Here is a 17294-nt window from a genome sequence, read left to right as displayed (position 1 = left end):
TTAATAAAAAAAATTATTATGTTGTGTAGATAAGTTTGAAAAATCTTTGTATGGTGGAAAAAAAACCACAATCTTCGATTTTGACCGCCATGATCCATGATTTAGGTGCCGTTTACCAAACACTTAACCCGCAAATGTTTACGGATAAAATTTAACACTATTATTTACTTACTGGGTAAAATTTTAGTCCACCAAAACGACATCATATGCAACAAAATACCCGGTAAGCGCTTACCGTGATAAGAGTCGTCGCCTTTACTTACTGGGTAAAACTCTTGTTCCTTGTCACACTCTTACCGTGTAAGATTCCTGATCCTTACAATATTCATCCGGTAAGGTAATGTTACTTGGTAATCGCTTACCCAAGTAAACATTTGGTAAACGGCCTCTTACTAGCACTGTAGCTTAAAGCTGAAAACAATATGATGTTCCATTTGATGTAGAAGATGAAGTTTATGAAGATAACATTTAACATGTATTAATCAGGTCACAGTTTTTGTTCAGAAGCCTGTTCCATCTTCTATCATATCTCTATGCTCCAATGCAATCTACAAAACAGATCTGGGGAAAACAAATTCAATACAAAAAGCCAAACTTGTTACCTTTAAACTTCATTAAAATGTTGCAACAACCATACAAGATTACAACCAATCTTAACATGAAAATTTCCCAAAAGAAGTATCGCATTTCTTACGACAAGATAAAATTCTGGAACATAACTATTTATCATGTATACCTATGATGTTGATGATGGTGATGATGGTGATGATGATGGTGGTGATGATGATGATGATGATGGTGATGGTGATGATGATGATGATGATGATGATGGTGATAGTGATGGTGATGGTGATGGTGATGATGATGATGATGATGATGGTGATGGTGATGGTGATGGTGATATCGTACAATGAAAGCATGGAGGATGGTTGGGTAACAATACTTTTGTTTAGTCTCGAAGAAGGAAGAAGAGAAACAAGACTATGCAGCACTTAAGCAGTTCTCCCAGACACCGTATTTAGAGCTGAAGGTACCACCACCACTTTGCTGAGCATACTCCGATATAACCGCACGAGCACACACATCCCACGTTCTTGCAATTTCTTTAAGCGACATCGGCTGTGAAAGGCTTCTCAAAGAGATACTGAACCTTGACTTGGTCTTTACCGATAGATCTTCGTACTCCTTGCTGTCATTCCAAAACCCTCAATTCGTGAAAATGTGTGCGAGAAATGAAACATGCTTTACAAAGATCAAAATCGGAGAAATTATTTCAAATACCTGACTTCAATAGGAAACTTATCCAAGAGTATTGGGGAACAATTTGGATAATTTGCAGGAACAAGCAATCGTAATGGTTGAATAGGTGACTGCATTGAAGAAAAAATAGAATTAATTTGCATATACATAGCATAAAACCAACATAAGATATGTCCAGTTAAACCTCACCATTTGCGCTGAAGCATATTGTGACTTCAAGTTTGGACCAAGAGCTACAGCACAAAACGAGCATTTAACAACGGTTCCATCACCACCCTCGGAAGCTGCAGCCGGATCATTATCTTCCTCGCTAATATCTACAACAGTATCTATGAGTCCCTGATTTATCTCCTTTATTTCTTCCAACAGGGCATGATTAGTCTGCAACACGAGATGCAACATTTTAATTCAAGTTAGCACAACTCTTCTCAATGCAAAATTCTGTCCTTGTACCAAGCACACATGTGCCAAGAGATGCACAAAAAAGCCCAAGGCCTGGCCCTAATAAGCCCGAGCCTAGGCCTAGACCCCGCCTTAAAGCCAAATCGGGCCTTCTTCCAACCCCAAAGCCCAGACCAGACCCACGGGCCCAGAAAACACAGGCTTTTTTGGGTTTACCAAGAACGGGCTAGCAAGGCCCGGGCCTTAAGCAGCTCTATATTAACTTCAAGGCTAGAGATTCTCTACCCAAAGAGTGTTGCCTTGCCACACCATCGGGAAAAAGTTCATGACTAAGATTCATTTCCAACAACATACTGTAACCTTTTACCTTCAAGTTCCTACTGGACATAAAATATCCATATAGTCCACATGCATCTATTTGAACCCTATTTCTCTCCCTATCTTTATCCTACATTTGCATCTCTATGGTTTTCTGTCGATTCCTTCAAGAGAGAAGGAAAAACTCAAGGAGTCATAGTTAGAAATGCATTTCATACCAAGTTACTTTTTAAGAAACGTAATGGGATGCATTGATTAATAGGTCAGTGGGAACAAGTTAGTTGGCTAGTAATCGGTATTAGTAATATATTAAAAAAGATACACTGAAAATTGTTAGAAAATACTTTCTCTGCCTCCGGAAGAGAGTTTACCATTTCAATTGAAAATTCAAACATTATCAAGTTCAAACTTCACATAATGCATTTTGCTTTTTAGATTCAAAATATCTTTCAAGTACAACACGATGTAGTTTAATATAATAGCCATTTTTTTATTAACCTGGATATCCAACCTGCTATGCGAGCCGACTAATCCCAGGTCAACCACCTGCTTTGCAAATAGCCCGGATTCACCGCATTTGAACCTCCGTGACCACAAGGGGATTTTTATTCATCCTTGCATTTGAACCTGGGACCTCTTGGTACTTTTGACCTTTGGAGCCAAGCTCAAACCAATCAGGCACCACCCTTGTGGTTTATAATAGCCATTTTAAGATCTATAACCAAAAGAATTCTAACTAATTACAGTTCTAGCTAATTTCTGAATTTAAAGGAGTAACCCATTTGGCACTAGAAAGTGAAATATGGGCACTATCTTTTGTATAGAGGTCGTACTAGTTATAAAGCAGATAGATTGACGAAATGGCTCCCGGGTTTCAGCATAAATTCAACGGCGATTCATAAAAGGAAAATGGATAAAAAGTTCCTCTAAGATTGTTGTAAATTCCATTCCGTGTCCTATATCTTTAAGCAAAAAATGTGGTGTCTTTAATCAATGAGACTGCCTGAAAATGAGGATGTCAAGGATATAACCCTACTTTCCTTGTGAACCCTACGCCCATATGAACTTCTAGAGGATGGATTCCATACTTGGGTTATCATCCTATGCCCTAGGTTCGAAGAATTTGATGACACTTACTTGGGAGTAGATAATGTATTCATGTGCAAATTGTAATATTTTAGTTTGCATGGACATGCAACATGATAATTTTCAGGGTTTCTCTCTTGAAATGAAGATGGGGCCAAAAAAGAGGACTGTTATGCACTGATCTAAGCCCAAGCCCATCAGTACCTTATACAATAATCTAGAATAATCCTAGGATGCTGGTAGTATAAATTAGTGGGTCTGTCTGTAAGAGAGGCATGCAAAAAATTAGTGGATTTTATACGGGAGAGTCCTAGCCTCTCGAATGCTAGTTTGTTGGTTTTCCTTGTTAAATGAAGCATCTTACACTGTCCTTATCACTTGGTTTCTATTTCAATTGTTCAATCAATGCGGTTCATAAAAAGAACAGTTTTTGTTTTTTAGCAATCTCTCAGAAAATCGTATTTTGCATATGCTATGCAGATATTAGGTTGCATAGAATGAAAAGAGAACATACAATGTTCAACAAGAACTCTCTGCAGAAGTCCAATCAAGATATGCGGACATATTAAATTATTTTGCTAAAAACTGAAATAGGGCTCAAGAATCAAAATATTAGTGATGTGATTCCTCATGTTCAAATGGAGAACCATATGGAGCACTTATTTGATGTTCTACCAACTCCAGAGTCATGATTGGGATCACATTTTAAATACTAAGCATGTCTTAACAGAGTCCAAGTTTGGTAATTAACATTTTACAGTTGGTGCAATACAAACAACTAGATAAATCCCTCTTAACACTAGTAAACCATCTAGGATTATCATTTGGTCAGCTTAGTAAAGAAAAACAGTTAAAAGAAAATATATTTCCTGATACAGTCCCCAAGCTTCTTTCTAATGAAATGTTCTCAGCCAAATCCCATGGCACCTCACAAGTCAAGTAAGAACTTCACAATACAACTCTAATGGTATCCCATGTGCCTGTATGAAGGGATTTTATTATAATTTTCCAAATTGGAAATTCAATCTTAAAGCCAACACTTTTACTAGGTGCATGGATCCTTTGGTGAAAATACACAGTGGGTGAGCGCCCATTCTATCTGGAACACTGATTAAAACTTGATGCAGGACAATGCAAAAAACTAAGATTACATGGGATTTTGAGGCTTGGAGACGGAACTCTTGATACACCTTGCACCATTGTATTGTACAAAGAAGTTGATTCCATGACTCAAACCCATAACCCTTGAGACTTCAGTCACAAAGGAATAAGCTCATCAGTTGCTCCAAGGCTCACTCCCTGTTGGCTAAATCTAATCATTCCATAGAACTTGGAGGCTAGCTTTACTATGACTAATGAAATCACAAATGAAGTTTTACCTACGTGAAATAACTATTAACCAACATCAGGGCCTGAAAAGAACTTTTTGCCTTATGTGACCGCCCATTAACAAGTATGTATGGCCCTCTTCTCACTCAAACATTCAAGATATCTTAATCAAACAAATGATTTGGATCAAGCCTTTGAGAAATGTTCCACTAATAACTTCATTTCTCTACAGCCTGGTTCATTTCTCGCTTTTCCATCTATCAAGCAGAAAATTGAGATAACATGCACTGTTGAAATGATAGTACCTCAATCCGGGGCCTTTTGATTGTAGAAGATGCAGTTGAATCCAGCTCTGAAGTCCCAGCACAATTCAATTGCTTGAAACTATCATTCACGCTACCAACAGATGATACAACATTTAATGGCATTGCACTCGTAAAGCGTTTCATCTTCCTTGTTCCGTTGTTTCCATCTTGAGTGACAAACGTTCTAGCCTGAAGACGACATTTTGTCATGGCAACCAAGTCCTCACCAACGGCAGCCCGCGATCCATTACCTGGTGCTGATCCTGCTATCCTATCAATCATACTGACAACTGAACCAATGTCACTAACTGAGGCACTCAAAGCTTTTGGTGAAATCGACTTTACCTACAAAAAAGAATTACTAGATGTTAGTCATACAGTTTAACTTTATGAGAAAGACATCTAAAACACTCCCTAAAGGGTTCGTCTTATTTCATATACTAATGCAGTTTACAAACTGACCACTTTGAGTAAGCGATCTAGAGGCTGTTCTGTAACACTCGACTTTCCGGATCCAATTGATGCCACAACACCATGGTTTCCATCTGGACTAGTGAACTCTGCGAGTAAAGGCGAGGCCGATATCCCGGGTGTGCCAATAGCAAGAGATTGAGAAGGTAAGACTGCAGCAGTTGGTTGTTGATGTCCAAGGTTCCCACCATTAGACAGTGATGAAACACCACTCATTAACTCCCCTGGGATAGGAGAAGCAGAGGGAGTTGCAGGAGAAGGTACAGCAAATGGTGAATTTGCAGACTGCAAAGGTGTACCAGGTTTAGTGAGGGAGTTGAACAGGTTTTGCTGGTCAATCTGTGGAGATGGATGCTGTGACATTTGTGGAGATGCAGCTGGGAGGAGTTGAGGTGAAAACGGAGCACCTGATTTCAATTGTTGGTGATAAGCTGAACGCTGGGCTGCTGCATGATGTTGCTGAAAAGCACCCGACTTCATAGTCATCTGCTGTCTAAGTTTCAAGTCACTGCCATCATTTATCTGATGAAGCTGAGATAGTTGGTTTCCTTGCAACGGCCCACTTTGTTGCTGCTGCTTTGTTTGCTGATGAAATTGCTGCTGCTGCTGCTGCTGCTGGTGCAGCTGTTTATGCAGATATTGTTGCTGCATTTGGCGCTGTTGAAATTGCTTCAGTTGCTGGTTCTGAAGAAGCTGTTCCTGCTGTTTTATATGCTGGTGTTGAAGCATAGTAGAGTTTTGCTGTAGCGTACCCATCCCACTATGAGATGACAATGGATTTATGTTTCCTTGTTGAGGACCACTCACTGCATTTTGTTGTAGGGAACCACCACTGACCTGCTGCAATGAGTTCATTGTACTATTCTGTCCTGAATCGAGATTAGAATTAGGCTGTATGGAACTCATCATGTTCTGTTGAGCATTTGAAGCTCCTGATACAGAAGAGACTGAATTTTGCTGCAAACTCCCCATATTATTCTGTTGCATTGCTGCCATAGAACCCTGTAAATTCACCGTTTGCATTTGGGAATTCATCTGATTTTCATGTGGTTGCACTTGTGTCAATTGTGAATGCGTCTGTTGTGATTGCTGCACAGAAGGCAGGTGAGACGGAGGTAGTGTTTGTGTTTGCTGCTGTGTGGCTGCAGGTTTCCGCCTATTTGAGTTAATGACATTTACAATCTGCTTCTCATAAGTACCCAGCTTGTCTTTATAATTAGCCAATATATTGTGCTTAGGGATTTGTAAGAACGCCATGAAACGCTCCAACATATTTTTAAATACTTTCAGCTTCTCAAGTTGCTCATTCTTTGGTTGCTGAGGAAGAGAATCGTGCTGGACAAGAAAGGCTTCCGTTAAATTGAGAAATGGACGAGTGCCATTGGCACTAAACTTTTGCAATGCAACAAATTATATTTAATTTGAATCCACATGTTTTTAAACTAAAAAGAATTCCAATTTTCATCTGATTTCCATAAAAGAGCCCAATCAAAACTGTTTATCATCATCATCAAGCAGAAATGAGGGGGATACAGAACCGAACACAGTTCTGGAATGATGCTAATCACTTTTATTCTTTGTATTTCAACTCATCAAGGACCTCTGAGACCCAGCTTAGTCCCCTTAACAAGTGAAAAGCACAACGGGGGTGCAAAACATTAAATACATGTATACAAGCCACTAACTTACCTGCTGCAACTTTCCGAGGATTTTCTGGTGCATGTCATGCAAATCTAGTAGATACAGATCCTTCATAGCTTTTATCTGTAATCAGAAAAAAATAACTTCAGGTTCTCAAGCCTATAATGAGAAACGATTTATACTCCCACTCACAAGTCAATAGAAAGTATATCAGAAATACATTCACTTTAGTTGCTTATCATAACATCAACACTATTAGAAAATGGGACAGAATTAAATTGCATAAAGATTGTATAAACAAGAGAATGGAGACAGTAGCATGGTAACAAGAAAAATTTCTACATATATAATAAACGTTAGCCTCTATCACCTAGCAAATGCCATGACTGAAAAGTAATCAAGTTTCATCTACTAAAGACGCAGAAATATCAAACAAAGCAACATAGCCACAAGTTCACCAGCAGACCATGTAAAAGCAATCACAAACAATACAAGAAAGGGAATCCATTCAGAACACAAGTGAAAATGGCCATGCCTGGTCAAAACAAGAGCAATCTTCAAAGATGGTTAAGCAATTGTGCTAATACTTCAAAATTTCAAGTAATGGTCGGACATTAAAAGTCTGACTACTTGTAATCAGAAGGAAACAATCCTCAGCAAATAAGTGCTAGAATTAAGGAGAAAAATACTAAATATAGAAAGAAAAAAAGTTATGGTGAGTTATACTCCCTCCATCCCAAAATAAGTGTCCACATTTCTATTTTAGTTTGTCCTAAAATAAGTGTCCATTTTCAAAAGTAAGTGTCAATTTTCCCATTCTACCCTTAATTGTGAAATGAAAAAAATCTCTCTCTATTATTAAGGGTAAAAGTGTCATTTAGTTGACTAAAAAGTATATAATTACACATTCCTACGACTTTGTGCCATTTTCATGTGGACATTTATTTTGGGATAGAGGGAGTATAATATTATAAAGAGAAACTATAAAGCACCAGGTAGTCATTCTGAAAGATGGAAATATTTTAATTACTACTACTATTATTCAGCCTGAAAACATAATCAGACACATTCTTCACATTTTATTGGTATTTTATCATTAGTAATGATGTGCTTACTCATAGAGATTCTATGTTTTGAATCCAGTGCAAAGAAAAGCAAAACTAAACTCCGTTAGTACAACAGTCATGAAAGCAAACTGTGGAGTCAGGTGCTTCAATGGGAAAATACGTAATTTCATATACAGCACCTTTTGATACACTTCCTCTTGCCAATCTCCGCCATTTGGATTGCCTGTCTGAGCTGTGGAATCTAATGATGCTACAGAAGAGTTAAAAGTTGCACCGCATTAGCTCAGCGAAATCTCCCCAAAAGGAACATATGACATTAGTGTTAAAAGTACAAATACATGTGAAAACTACATGCATAATCAAGGTTATCACCAGCAACAACTACAAACCTGCACCAGTATTTACCCACTTTTGTTTACAAATTACTTGTATGCACCTGTACATATGGTCCAGATGGACGGTTATCAGAGCGTTCCTCAATTTTTCATTTTCTCCGGTTTTCCCCCGAACCTGACCCCACACACATATATGTATTATGTCTATATATCTATATATCTATATTCACGTGTTCACAGTCATGTACTTCAAATTCCCAGAGAAAATATTTCTAAGGTTGAAAATCTAGCGAAGACATCACAATTTTCATATGCTTTACTTGGCATTGTGAAATAATATGGCAGGATGGATCATTGAAGATTGACCTCATGTAAATCGGAAGGCAAAATGGTATTGTGCAACATGGACAGACAGGAAAGCATACAAGGGATGAAGGGATAAGCATCTGTAAATAGTCCATGTAACCCCCATATCAGAGAAGTTCTTTTCTACAAAGTTCGAATTTTCAAGTGCTAAATTCAAAGCTATGCAACACCATTGCATGTATATTAAGAGCCCTATCTTGAACAGCTAGTGCCAAAAAAACGTGGGCATCTGTAAAACTTTTGGTCATTAGCTAGAAAATACAAGGACACTGTTAAGTAATTACCAACAAACATAAACACGAGATAGACAAACACTTGAATACTTGATGAGTACCAAGTTCTTATAAGAACAGAGTTGTCAAATGAAATGAGTACCAAGTTCCTATAAGAACAGAGTTGTCAAATGAACATATTTGAAAACAAACATGACTAATAGAAACCTTACTTGATGAAGCCTCTGGCATAGGTCTTTGTTGTTGGAATAGCTGTTTCTGCTGATCAATTACGTTTTGCTGCTGAAAGCCACCTGATGTCGGAAGCCTTTGTTGCATATCCCGTTGCAGCAGATTTGGCTGTTGTTGCATGCCTACCTGCTGCTGCAACTGACCTGACTGTGATTGTATATGTGACATCACCTGCTGCTGTAGTTGTGGTTGTGATTGTTGAACTTGTGTTGGCAACAAAGTAGCTGAGCTCTGCTGATTCTGTTGTTGAATTGGAATCTTCGATTGTAGCATGTGCGCTGGATGTTGATTAGTCTGCATGCTGGAGTTACCAGATTGAGTTCCGAGCAACTGCTGCTGCTGCACTGATCCACCACCAGTTTGAGAGACCATATGTTGCTGTTGCATACTAGAAAGATTGTTATGTTGACCAATTAAGTGTTGCTGCGGCTGCTGTACGCTTGAAAGCTTATTTTGCTGGCCTAGCAACCTTTGCTGCTGCATGTCAGAATAACTATTTTGTTGTCCAATGAGCTGGTTCTGTTGCATGTTTGTAGCATTTGCCTGTTGTCCCATTGAATTTGGCTGTGACTGAGTCTGCTGTTGCTGCGCCTGTGATGGTTGTACTTGCTGCTGGTGAGCAATAGGAGCTTGTTGCTGCTGTCTTTGTTGTCTTAGGACTGATTGTTGATGGTGCTGAATCARAGGTTGTGATGATTGTGGTACAACAGGCTGCTGATTTTGAACAGCTGTAGAGAGAGAAGATGTCTGCATCATTGTGGGTTGCATAGCAGATTGTTGAGATGATTGCAAATGACCTGGCTGTAGCAAGTTCTGTTGCTGCTGCTGCTGTTGTTGAATGTGTGACTGCATCGAGGGTGTGATATTGCTATGCTGTAGCTTCTGTTTTGCAATTTGATGCAACTGCTGCTGATAAAGATAATGGTTGTTTTGAGATTGTTGCTGCTGCTGTTGGGGAGCAAGTTGTTGCCTTCCTGGTATCTGCCTTTGATTTGCAAAATTATTTGGAGGCACTCCTGACCCCATTGTATTTCCTACAGAATTTTGTTGAACCCCAGACATGTTTTGAATGTTCTGCAAGCTAGAATTTTGGCCAGCACCATTTGCCATAGTAGATTGTGGTAAGCCACTACCAGGTGGTAGTGCAGATGATAAACTAGAAGAACCTTGCATTCCAGTTGAACTAATGTTATTGTGAATGCTCTGTGACAACATTTGTTGCCCTGGTTGAGGATGGTTAGAGGGCACAGAAATAGGAAGGGGTTGCCCTTGGTTGTTCACTTGCTGCATGACCTGAGACCCTATGCATTGGGACAATCAAAGAATAGGGAAAATTCTAGTAAAATATATGATGAGGAAAGGAAATCATATACCGAAAATACAATTCTAGGCAAATAGGAAGTGAAGTTGAATCTAAGGATTTGTTCCTGACAGAACATTCAGAAGTTTCAAGTAGTCAGAAAAGCATACAATTTTCACTTGAAGCAAAAAAAAAATTGTACGGTTTATACACGGGCCAACAGCATGAGAACCAAATAAAAGTGTTGGGTGTAAGTTATACGAATACTGCCAACACAAACATAAATAGAAAATCTAAGATCTTAAAATCGGTAAATCCCTTCAGAGAAAATAATGCATGATGTGCATATGTTTTCTGGGGAGGGTTGACTGCAAAAAACTTTCCCAATATCAAAATTGGAGGTACACCTACTTAGTATCAGCTAGAAGCCTTACTTTTGCATTTTTTTCTAATTTTGTAACACAAAAAAATTGATGACCTTCAGGATGTTCTACATGACTGTAAGGGAGCATGCATACCCACTTAAGGTTCTATTCGATCAGAACTAATGCTGACCTGAAGAATACGAACTCAAGTCAGATTAACTTATCACAACCGAGCTTGAAGTCATATGTTAGAAGACCAATTTTATATGAAATAGGTTCATAAATAGACTGTGATCACATTCTTAATCATTCTTCACAAGCCTGAACAATCTATTTTCCCCTTTCTGAATCTAAGACATAATTACCTCCCCCCCCCCCCCTCTTCAATCAGGGACAAGCCACCATCCACCATTTACGACTTATACAATGGCATGGTCACAATCTCACTTCTTAAACAGATGATTAATTGTAACATGAACTTCAGGAATTAAAAATTAGTAATTTGAAGCTGAAAAACCACTCAAGCCGTGAACAAGGCACTGTAAAGCCAGTAAATCCCTTGATGCCTAAATAAGCATACAAACCATACAGCTAAGAAGGAAGTTTCAAAGGAAATAAGGAATACAAACTATGCAGCAAAGAAGTTCATAAAACAATCACAAAGAGAAAAACAAAGTATTGGAAATAAACTCACATGCTGCTTGCATTATAAGAACACTTTCACAGCTTATTCCTACATAAATCATATCTATAGAACAAATTGAACAATAGTGTATTATGAAATACCTGGATCTGAGGGGTTTACACTATTAGCAGCAGAGTTTGACTGAATTGCATCTGACATGGAATTTTGTGATCTAGTTTCCATAGTCAACATCTTCAAGGATATCTTTCGCAGATAGTCAGACTGCAAACCAAATAAATGAAAGGATTTAGGTCCCAAAGTACCATACAGCATTTGACAAACATGATATCACTTTCTTGTTCTATTTTCGAAGTACTCAGCTCATTTGGATATGAAGACTTCTGCAAAATCTTCATTCCAGAAAAACGAAAGCAAAACTACAAAAATATTTATATAATATAAGGAACACAAACATAGAACAACATCAGCAACTAGACCACACAACAAACCTGGCTTGTTGCAGCAGTATAAATCTTCTCTTCGAACCGCACAGCTATTTTCTTAAGTTCCTGTAGCCCCTCATGTCCAGAGAACGGTAGATGCCTCTTCAAGGTATCCATTCTGCGAAAGATCAACATGTGTTGGTCATATAATGTAGCTATATAGCAGATATTTTGGGTAGAATGCATGATTTTGCAAATCAAAATGTGGGGAACCAGCAAAATCAAACGGTATACTTTCAGAACATAACAAATGTTTCTTTTGTGCAATACAAAAGAAGCAAAAAAGGAGAATTGAGTTCAAAAAGGAAAACAAACAGAATCCCTCATACTGAGAACTTGAAGCATACAACTAGGTGCGAAACAGGAATTTAGAACTTCCTGCACCAAACCCACATGTTATGCTGACTAAGGAAATAAGGGTTCACAGAGGTTCACTGGACACATACTATGCTTGAGGTTTTAAGTTCAATCTAACAGGGCGTTCGGTTCAAATTAACCATTGGAACTTGCATAAGTACTCGCCATGATCCAAGCAGGTACAGCATAAGGAACTTTAGATGCCAGTGAAGCTGTCACTAACATTTCATATTCAACCTCCTATATAAAAAAAACTAAGCAGACTTTCCGAGCCTAAAACAACATTGACTTTCCAAATAAAGAACACAAGAGCATACAAAATCTAGCACCCATTCAATGTAGCTTATCCCTTTACATCTGCATTAGAACCTTCCACACAATTAACTTCGGATATGCTATCGCAAATCCAAACCTCTCCAACAAAATTAGAATAAAGCACCTTAGTGTGCACCCTCACCTCAGCAAACTAGTCAATGAGGCCACCCATGAAATAGCACAGCGTTTAAGCAATATGTACATCTTATTTCCTCAACAATAGACAGCTAACTTAACTCACTCATCACGTCTTTAGCCCCTAGAACTCTACAGTGTACTATTTTGACACATTATTTGTGTGGTCATAATTCCTGAAGAGAAATCACAAATTATGAATGTCATGACGATCCAGTATACAAGATGAATCAGCACAATTAGAAGAAAACTAATAGAGCCACGGAATGCACTAATCCATCCATTTCAGCATTCCCAGTTACTGTTAGCAATCAGAAGCTTAACATTATCACTTGAACTAGACGAATAAACAAAAGTAGAAGAATCAACATTACTGTGCTTCGCTTGCTCATAATTCCTAAAGAGAAAGCACACATTACGAATGTCTTGATGGCCCAGTATATAAGATGAACTAACATCAGCAGAAAAAGACTGATGGAGCCACAAAATGCATTAATTCATATATTTCAGCAATCCCAGTTCATATTGGCAGTTTGGCACTTCAGACGGTTAACAATTAGCACTTGTGAGTTTAAATATGGAGACTTTATTTTTTTCACATAAGGCTACAGAGTCAACAATAAAATCCCAACAGTTATCATCATTGTCGTTAAAGTAAGATTCTAGGCAGGTTATCATAACATAACCAAATTTTAAAGCATATAAAAATGATAACTTTATGAACATAAATACATACATCTTGTTCACGATCCTTTGCCGTGAATCTGCTTGCAGTTGAGACCTCCAATCAGCAGATTCCATAGAGGAGTCACCACCACCGGCACTTCCACCCTGTGTAGGCCTCCAATTACTCGTATCCATCTCCTATTTGTTGACTGACTTCCAATCCTAAAGTAGAACTACATTTGTGACAGTAAGAAATAATAATAAGAGAGAGCTTTTAAGAGAAGAAAGTTCCTTCCCATCCTTAACCTCAACTTAGAAAGACATATAGTCATAACGCAATCAATCATTCCTTACATCAGGTTTACTCCCAAAAGATAACTCGTTACAAAGCATTAAAACCTATAAATACCACATACTTGCATGGTACCAATGATCATCATAGTGAAGAATCACTCTTCATGAAAAATCATTTAAAACAACAGTTTCAAGGGGGCAAAAAAGTGGTTGAATCTAGCAGCCACCAATACTTGAGTTTAAGTTAGCAAAACAAGTAATGTTTTTGACATACCAGACATCAAATTTGACAGGCAAACATATAGCAATCTACAACTAAGTAGTGCGTATTTAGCCTATTTTATAAAACTTGACCCTTTTTTTAAGATTAGGTGACACCAAAAAGATTGTGAAAACATGTTGCTGTCACAGCATATGACTTACTTATGTATAAAAGACAACTACTCCATGGAAAGAGCTACAATTTGATTCGAGATGTCCAAAAGTTATGTAACAGCATATGACTTATTTGTGTATAAAAGACAACTACTCCACGAAAAGAGCAACAATTTGATTCGAGATGTCCAAAAGTTAGTTTCCATGTATAAAGCGCCCATACAAGGGATAGGGTTAGAGAGTCACTCGTCTCTGCAATATGTACAGGAAGAGCTTGGATAGTGCTGGATATGCACTGGATGAGGCTCCGTTTCAGGCTGAGTGCAGCCTGGCGAAAAGTAAGATACAGCTTGGCTTGGTTTTCTGAAGTGTTTTCAATTTTACGTTTTCGGTTCTGGTTTCAAGTATTCCAAATGCTTCCATGACCAGAAAAAGACACAAAGGCTTAAAACACTTAGACATCTTATAGATATAATTACGAAAAAATATATATATTCACATTGAGGCTCTCCAAGTAATTAGGGTTTTGATGGTTTTTCTTCTCTCATCTTTCGTCTCCATTTTCTAGTTCAAATATACAAGTCCCAGCAAATACTTTGGACGAGTTCAAATACTTTTATATAATACTTCCTTGAGTTTTCTTTATTGACATACATATGTATGTATGTCAATATGCCACACATTTTAGTACTTTTGAGAATATCAAACTCATTAACCTGGTCCTGGTAACCTAGTCCAATTAACTTCCAAATTCCGTGGTTCCTAGGCTTTGAACTTCAAAACTGACGCCATGCTTTTTAGGTTTTGCAGCTTCAATATTGATAGGGAGTTTTAATTGGTCCAAGAAAATTTCGCCATATAAATAGTACAATAGAATAGCATTGACGTTTGATTTACGACAAGATTTATATCAATATTGCTTTCGAAGAGAACTGTGTTTAACATTCAAAAACAAAGTGCAGCTATTCTTAATTTCTTTCACCGGAAAATGATACTAGTACCACACTCAACACCAGAAATTAGTACTTGTAAGATAGCAGTAAGCTTAAGTTTTCTCTATGATTGTGTAAAAAGAGGATCAACAATGAAACAGCGTACGTACCAAACAAATGCCTAATTCTTGGATTTAGGGTTTTGGTTGCAAGAGCACAGAATCAATCGGATGTAGCCGTTGCTTCTCCCTCTCTATCTGAAAATAAAAGCCCAAGTATTTAAAAGTAAAGGATCGAGTGCACGAAATTTGACCAATTTGCGTCAAGTTGCATTAGGCTGCCGTGAGATTGTCGCCGGTGCCGGAGACATGAAAAACGATCCCTACTTCATTCAATGAGACAGTGATAAGGAGAAGGATCGGTAGCAAGAATGGGACTTTGGGATGAAACTTTGAACACCGCTCAACAATTCAGATGGATCGATGATTACTTTAGAGTCAATTACAAATATTCTCTCTCTCTCTCTCTCTCTATATATATATACACACGCATACACACATATATGACATATATATATATATATATACTTTTTTATGGTTTGCAGTTGTTCCTTCAATTATTATCTCTAATTTTAGCGAGGATGGATTGAGGAGAAAATTACAAATATTCTCCTTCAACTATCAACTTTATGCAGGTTTGGTCCTTTTAACTTTTTGTTTCTCACAAAGTTGAAGGAACATAACAAATTAATCCAACAAAAACATAAAACTATTTTACCTTCCGAACATAACAAAATCTAAGGGGGTGTTTGGGATTGCTTATTTTAGGTGTTTTTTTGACTTATTTCAGTCTGGTACCGGTGATAAGCTAAATGTTGGTGTTTGAATGAGGAAAAATAAAACTGCTTATACAGGTGTCAAACCGGTAATAAGCAGTTTTTTATAAGATAATCATTCCTGACTTATGAAAAACTGTTTATTATCAGTTTACCATTTTAACCATGTTTTATTAATATTTGTTAATTATTAATCTTATTGATATAAAGTTTTGTCAAAAATATTATTATAAATGATGGGAAAAAAAAATTACATGTTAAAAAATCAAATAAGTTAATAATCAAAAATATTATTATACGAAAGACTGTCTTTTTTGGTCATTTTACATATATAAGCAAAATTTGTCTACCACTAAAAAATAATTTATCAGTTTATTGCTTTTTGACACCGCTATAAGCTAATTCAAACACTTTTTACAAAACTTCGATTTAATACCACATAAGTTAATAAGCACTTTTACAAAAAAGGATAAGTTGTTTTAAATAAGCAATCCCGAACACCCCCTAAAATTAATTATTTTAGAGTAAATTATGTTTTTAGTTCATGTGGTTTGTTGAAAAATTCTATTTTCGTTCCTGAAATTATGATTTTCATCTTCATAGTTTATAATCCATTGTCATTATTTTCATCCCTAAGATTTAAAATTTATTGCTCTTTTCGTCTCTATGGTTTATATTTTATTTTTATTTTTGTTTCTCATACTTATAAGTAGTGTTTAGCTTCAGAATGAAAAATAAAATAAATTACAAAATCATAAGAATTAAAAATGTAATTTCAAAACCATAGGAATAAAATTCACAGTTTTTTAAAAACCATGGGGGCAAAAATATGTAATTTACTCTATATTTTATTCATATATATATAATAATATTTATATTTTATTATATATATATATTATAATATAATACACTATTTGTATATAATTTGTTTATATATATATATATATATAATTTTTAAATTATAATGTATATAGAATATTAAATATTAATTACATGTATTAATACAGGGTTGGTTCCGGTGTGAAAGAAAGTAAAAATGAGAAACATAAAAGGTTATCTTCATCCTTAGATGTACATTAGGATGATTTGTACCAAGATGTATCGGATCAGTCATCGTATTAAACACGATTCATGGGTGAGTTTGAGATTAAATATGATCAAGGGTCTATATCCCTTCTTACTCTTCCTTCTTAACTCTCATTCTCACACAGTCTTTCACATATTAATATATACTATAACTTGTAAAATAATATAGCATTATATATATATATATATATATATATATATATATATATACACACACTATCTTATAAAGCATTTCGCTAAAACTCTTAAACTCGTTCATCCATATCCGATTTCATCTCATATTTGAATTCGTGTAACCAACTGCAGATAAACACAATCAAATACATGATAAACATCTCATTTTAAATATAAAAAATCTAAAATATAATTAGTATAATCATTAAATTCTAACAGAATACTTAATTATTATCTTTATAAAATTTATAATATTAAACCAAAAATAAATTGTTTTATTATTAAACT

At 36.5% G+C, this 17294-nt stretch overlaps 1 protein-coding gene across 3 annotated transcripts; it reads right to left on the bottom strand.

Annotated features, from left to right (window-relative positions):
• Window positions 1-573: 573 nt before the first annotated feature.
• LOC112529143 (mediator of RNA polymerase II transcription subunit 15a) lies at window positions 574-15420 on the bottom strand. Of its 3 annotated transcripts, XM_025140222.1 has the most exons (13): window positions 15082-15420; window positions 13381-13543; window positions 11844-11955; window positions 11496-11616; window positions 9842-10345; window positions 9026-9772; window positions 8059-8129; window positions 6861-6935; window positions 5163-6506; window positions 4701-5045; window positions 1450-1641; window positions 1282-1370; window positions 574-1189 (listed from the first exon to the last, which is right to left on the bottom strand). In XM_025140222.1, exons 2-13 carry the CDS (start codon window positions 13503-13505, stop codon window positions 982-984), a joined length of 3933 nt encoding a protein of 1310 aa, XP_024995990.1. In that variant the 5' UTR covers window positions 13506-13543; window positions 15082-15420; the 3' UTR covers window positions 574-981. The 3 variants fall into 3 exon arrangements, with proteins under 3 accessions (XP_024995990.1, XP_024995988.1, XP_024995989.1); XM_025140220.1 differs by having other exon boundaries at window positions 9026-10345; XM_025140221.1 differs by having other exon boundaries at window positions 9026-10345; window positions 13381-13532.
• Between the last annotated feature and the right edge of the window lie 1874 nt (window positions 15421-17294).

The sequence above is a fragment of the Cynara cardunculus genome, assembly GCF_001531365.2.
Source record: "Cynara cardunculus var. scolymus isolate 2C chromosome LG 16, CcrdV1, whole genome shotgun sequence".
Lineage (NCBI taxonomy): Eukaryota > Viridiplantae > Streptophyta > Magnoliopsida > Asterales > Asteraceae > Cynara > Cynara cardunculus.
The sequence above is the reverse complement of the archived record's forward strand: the minus strand, read 5'-3'. Positions and strand labels throughout refer to the sequence as shown.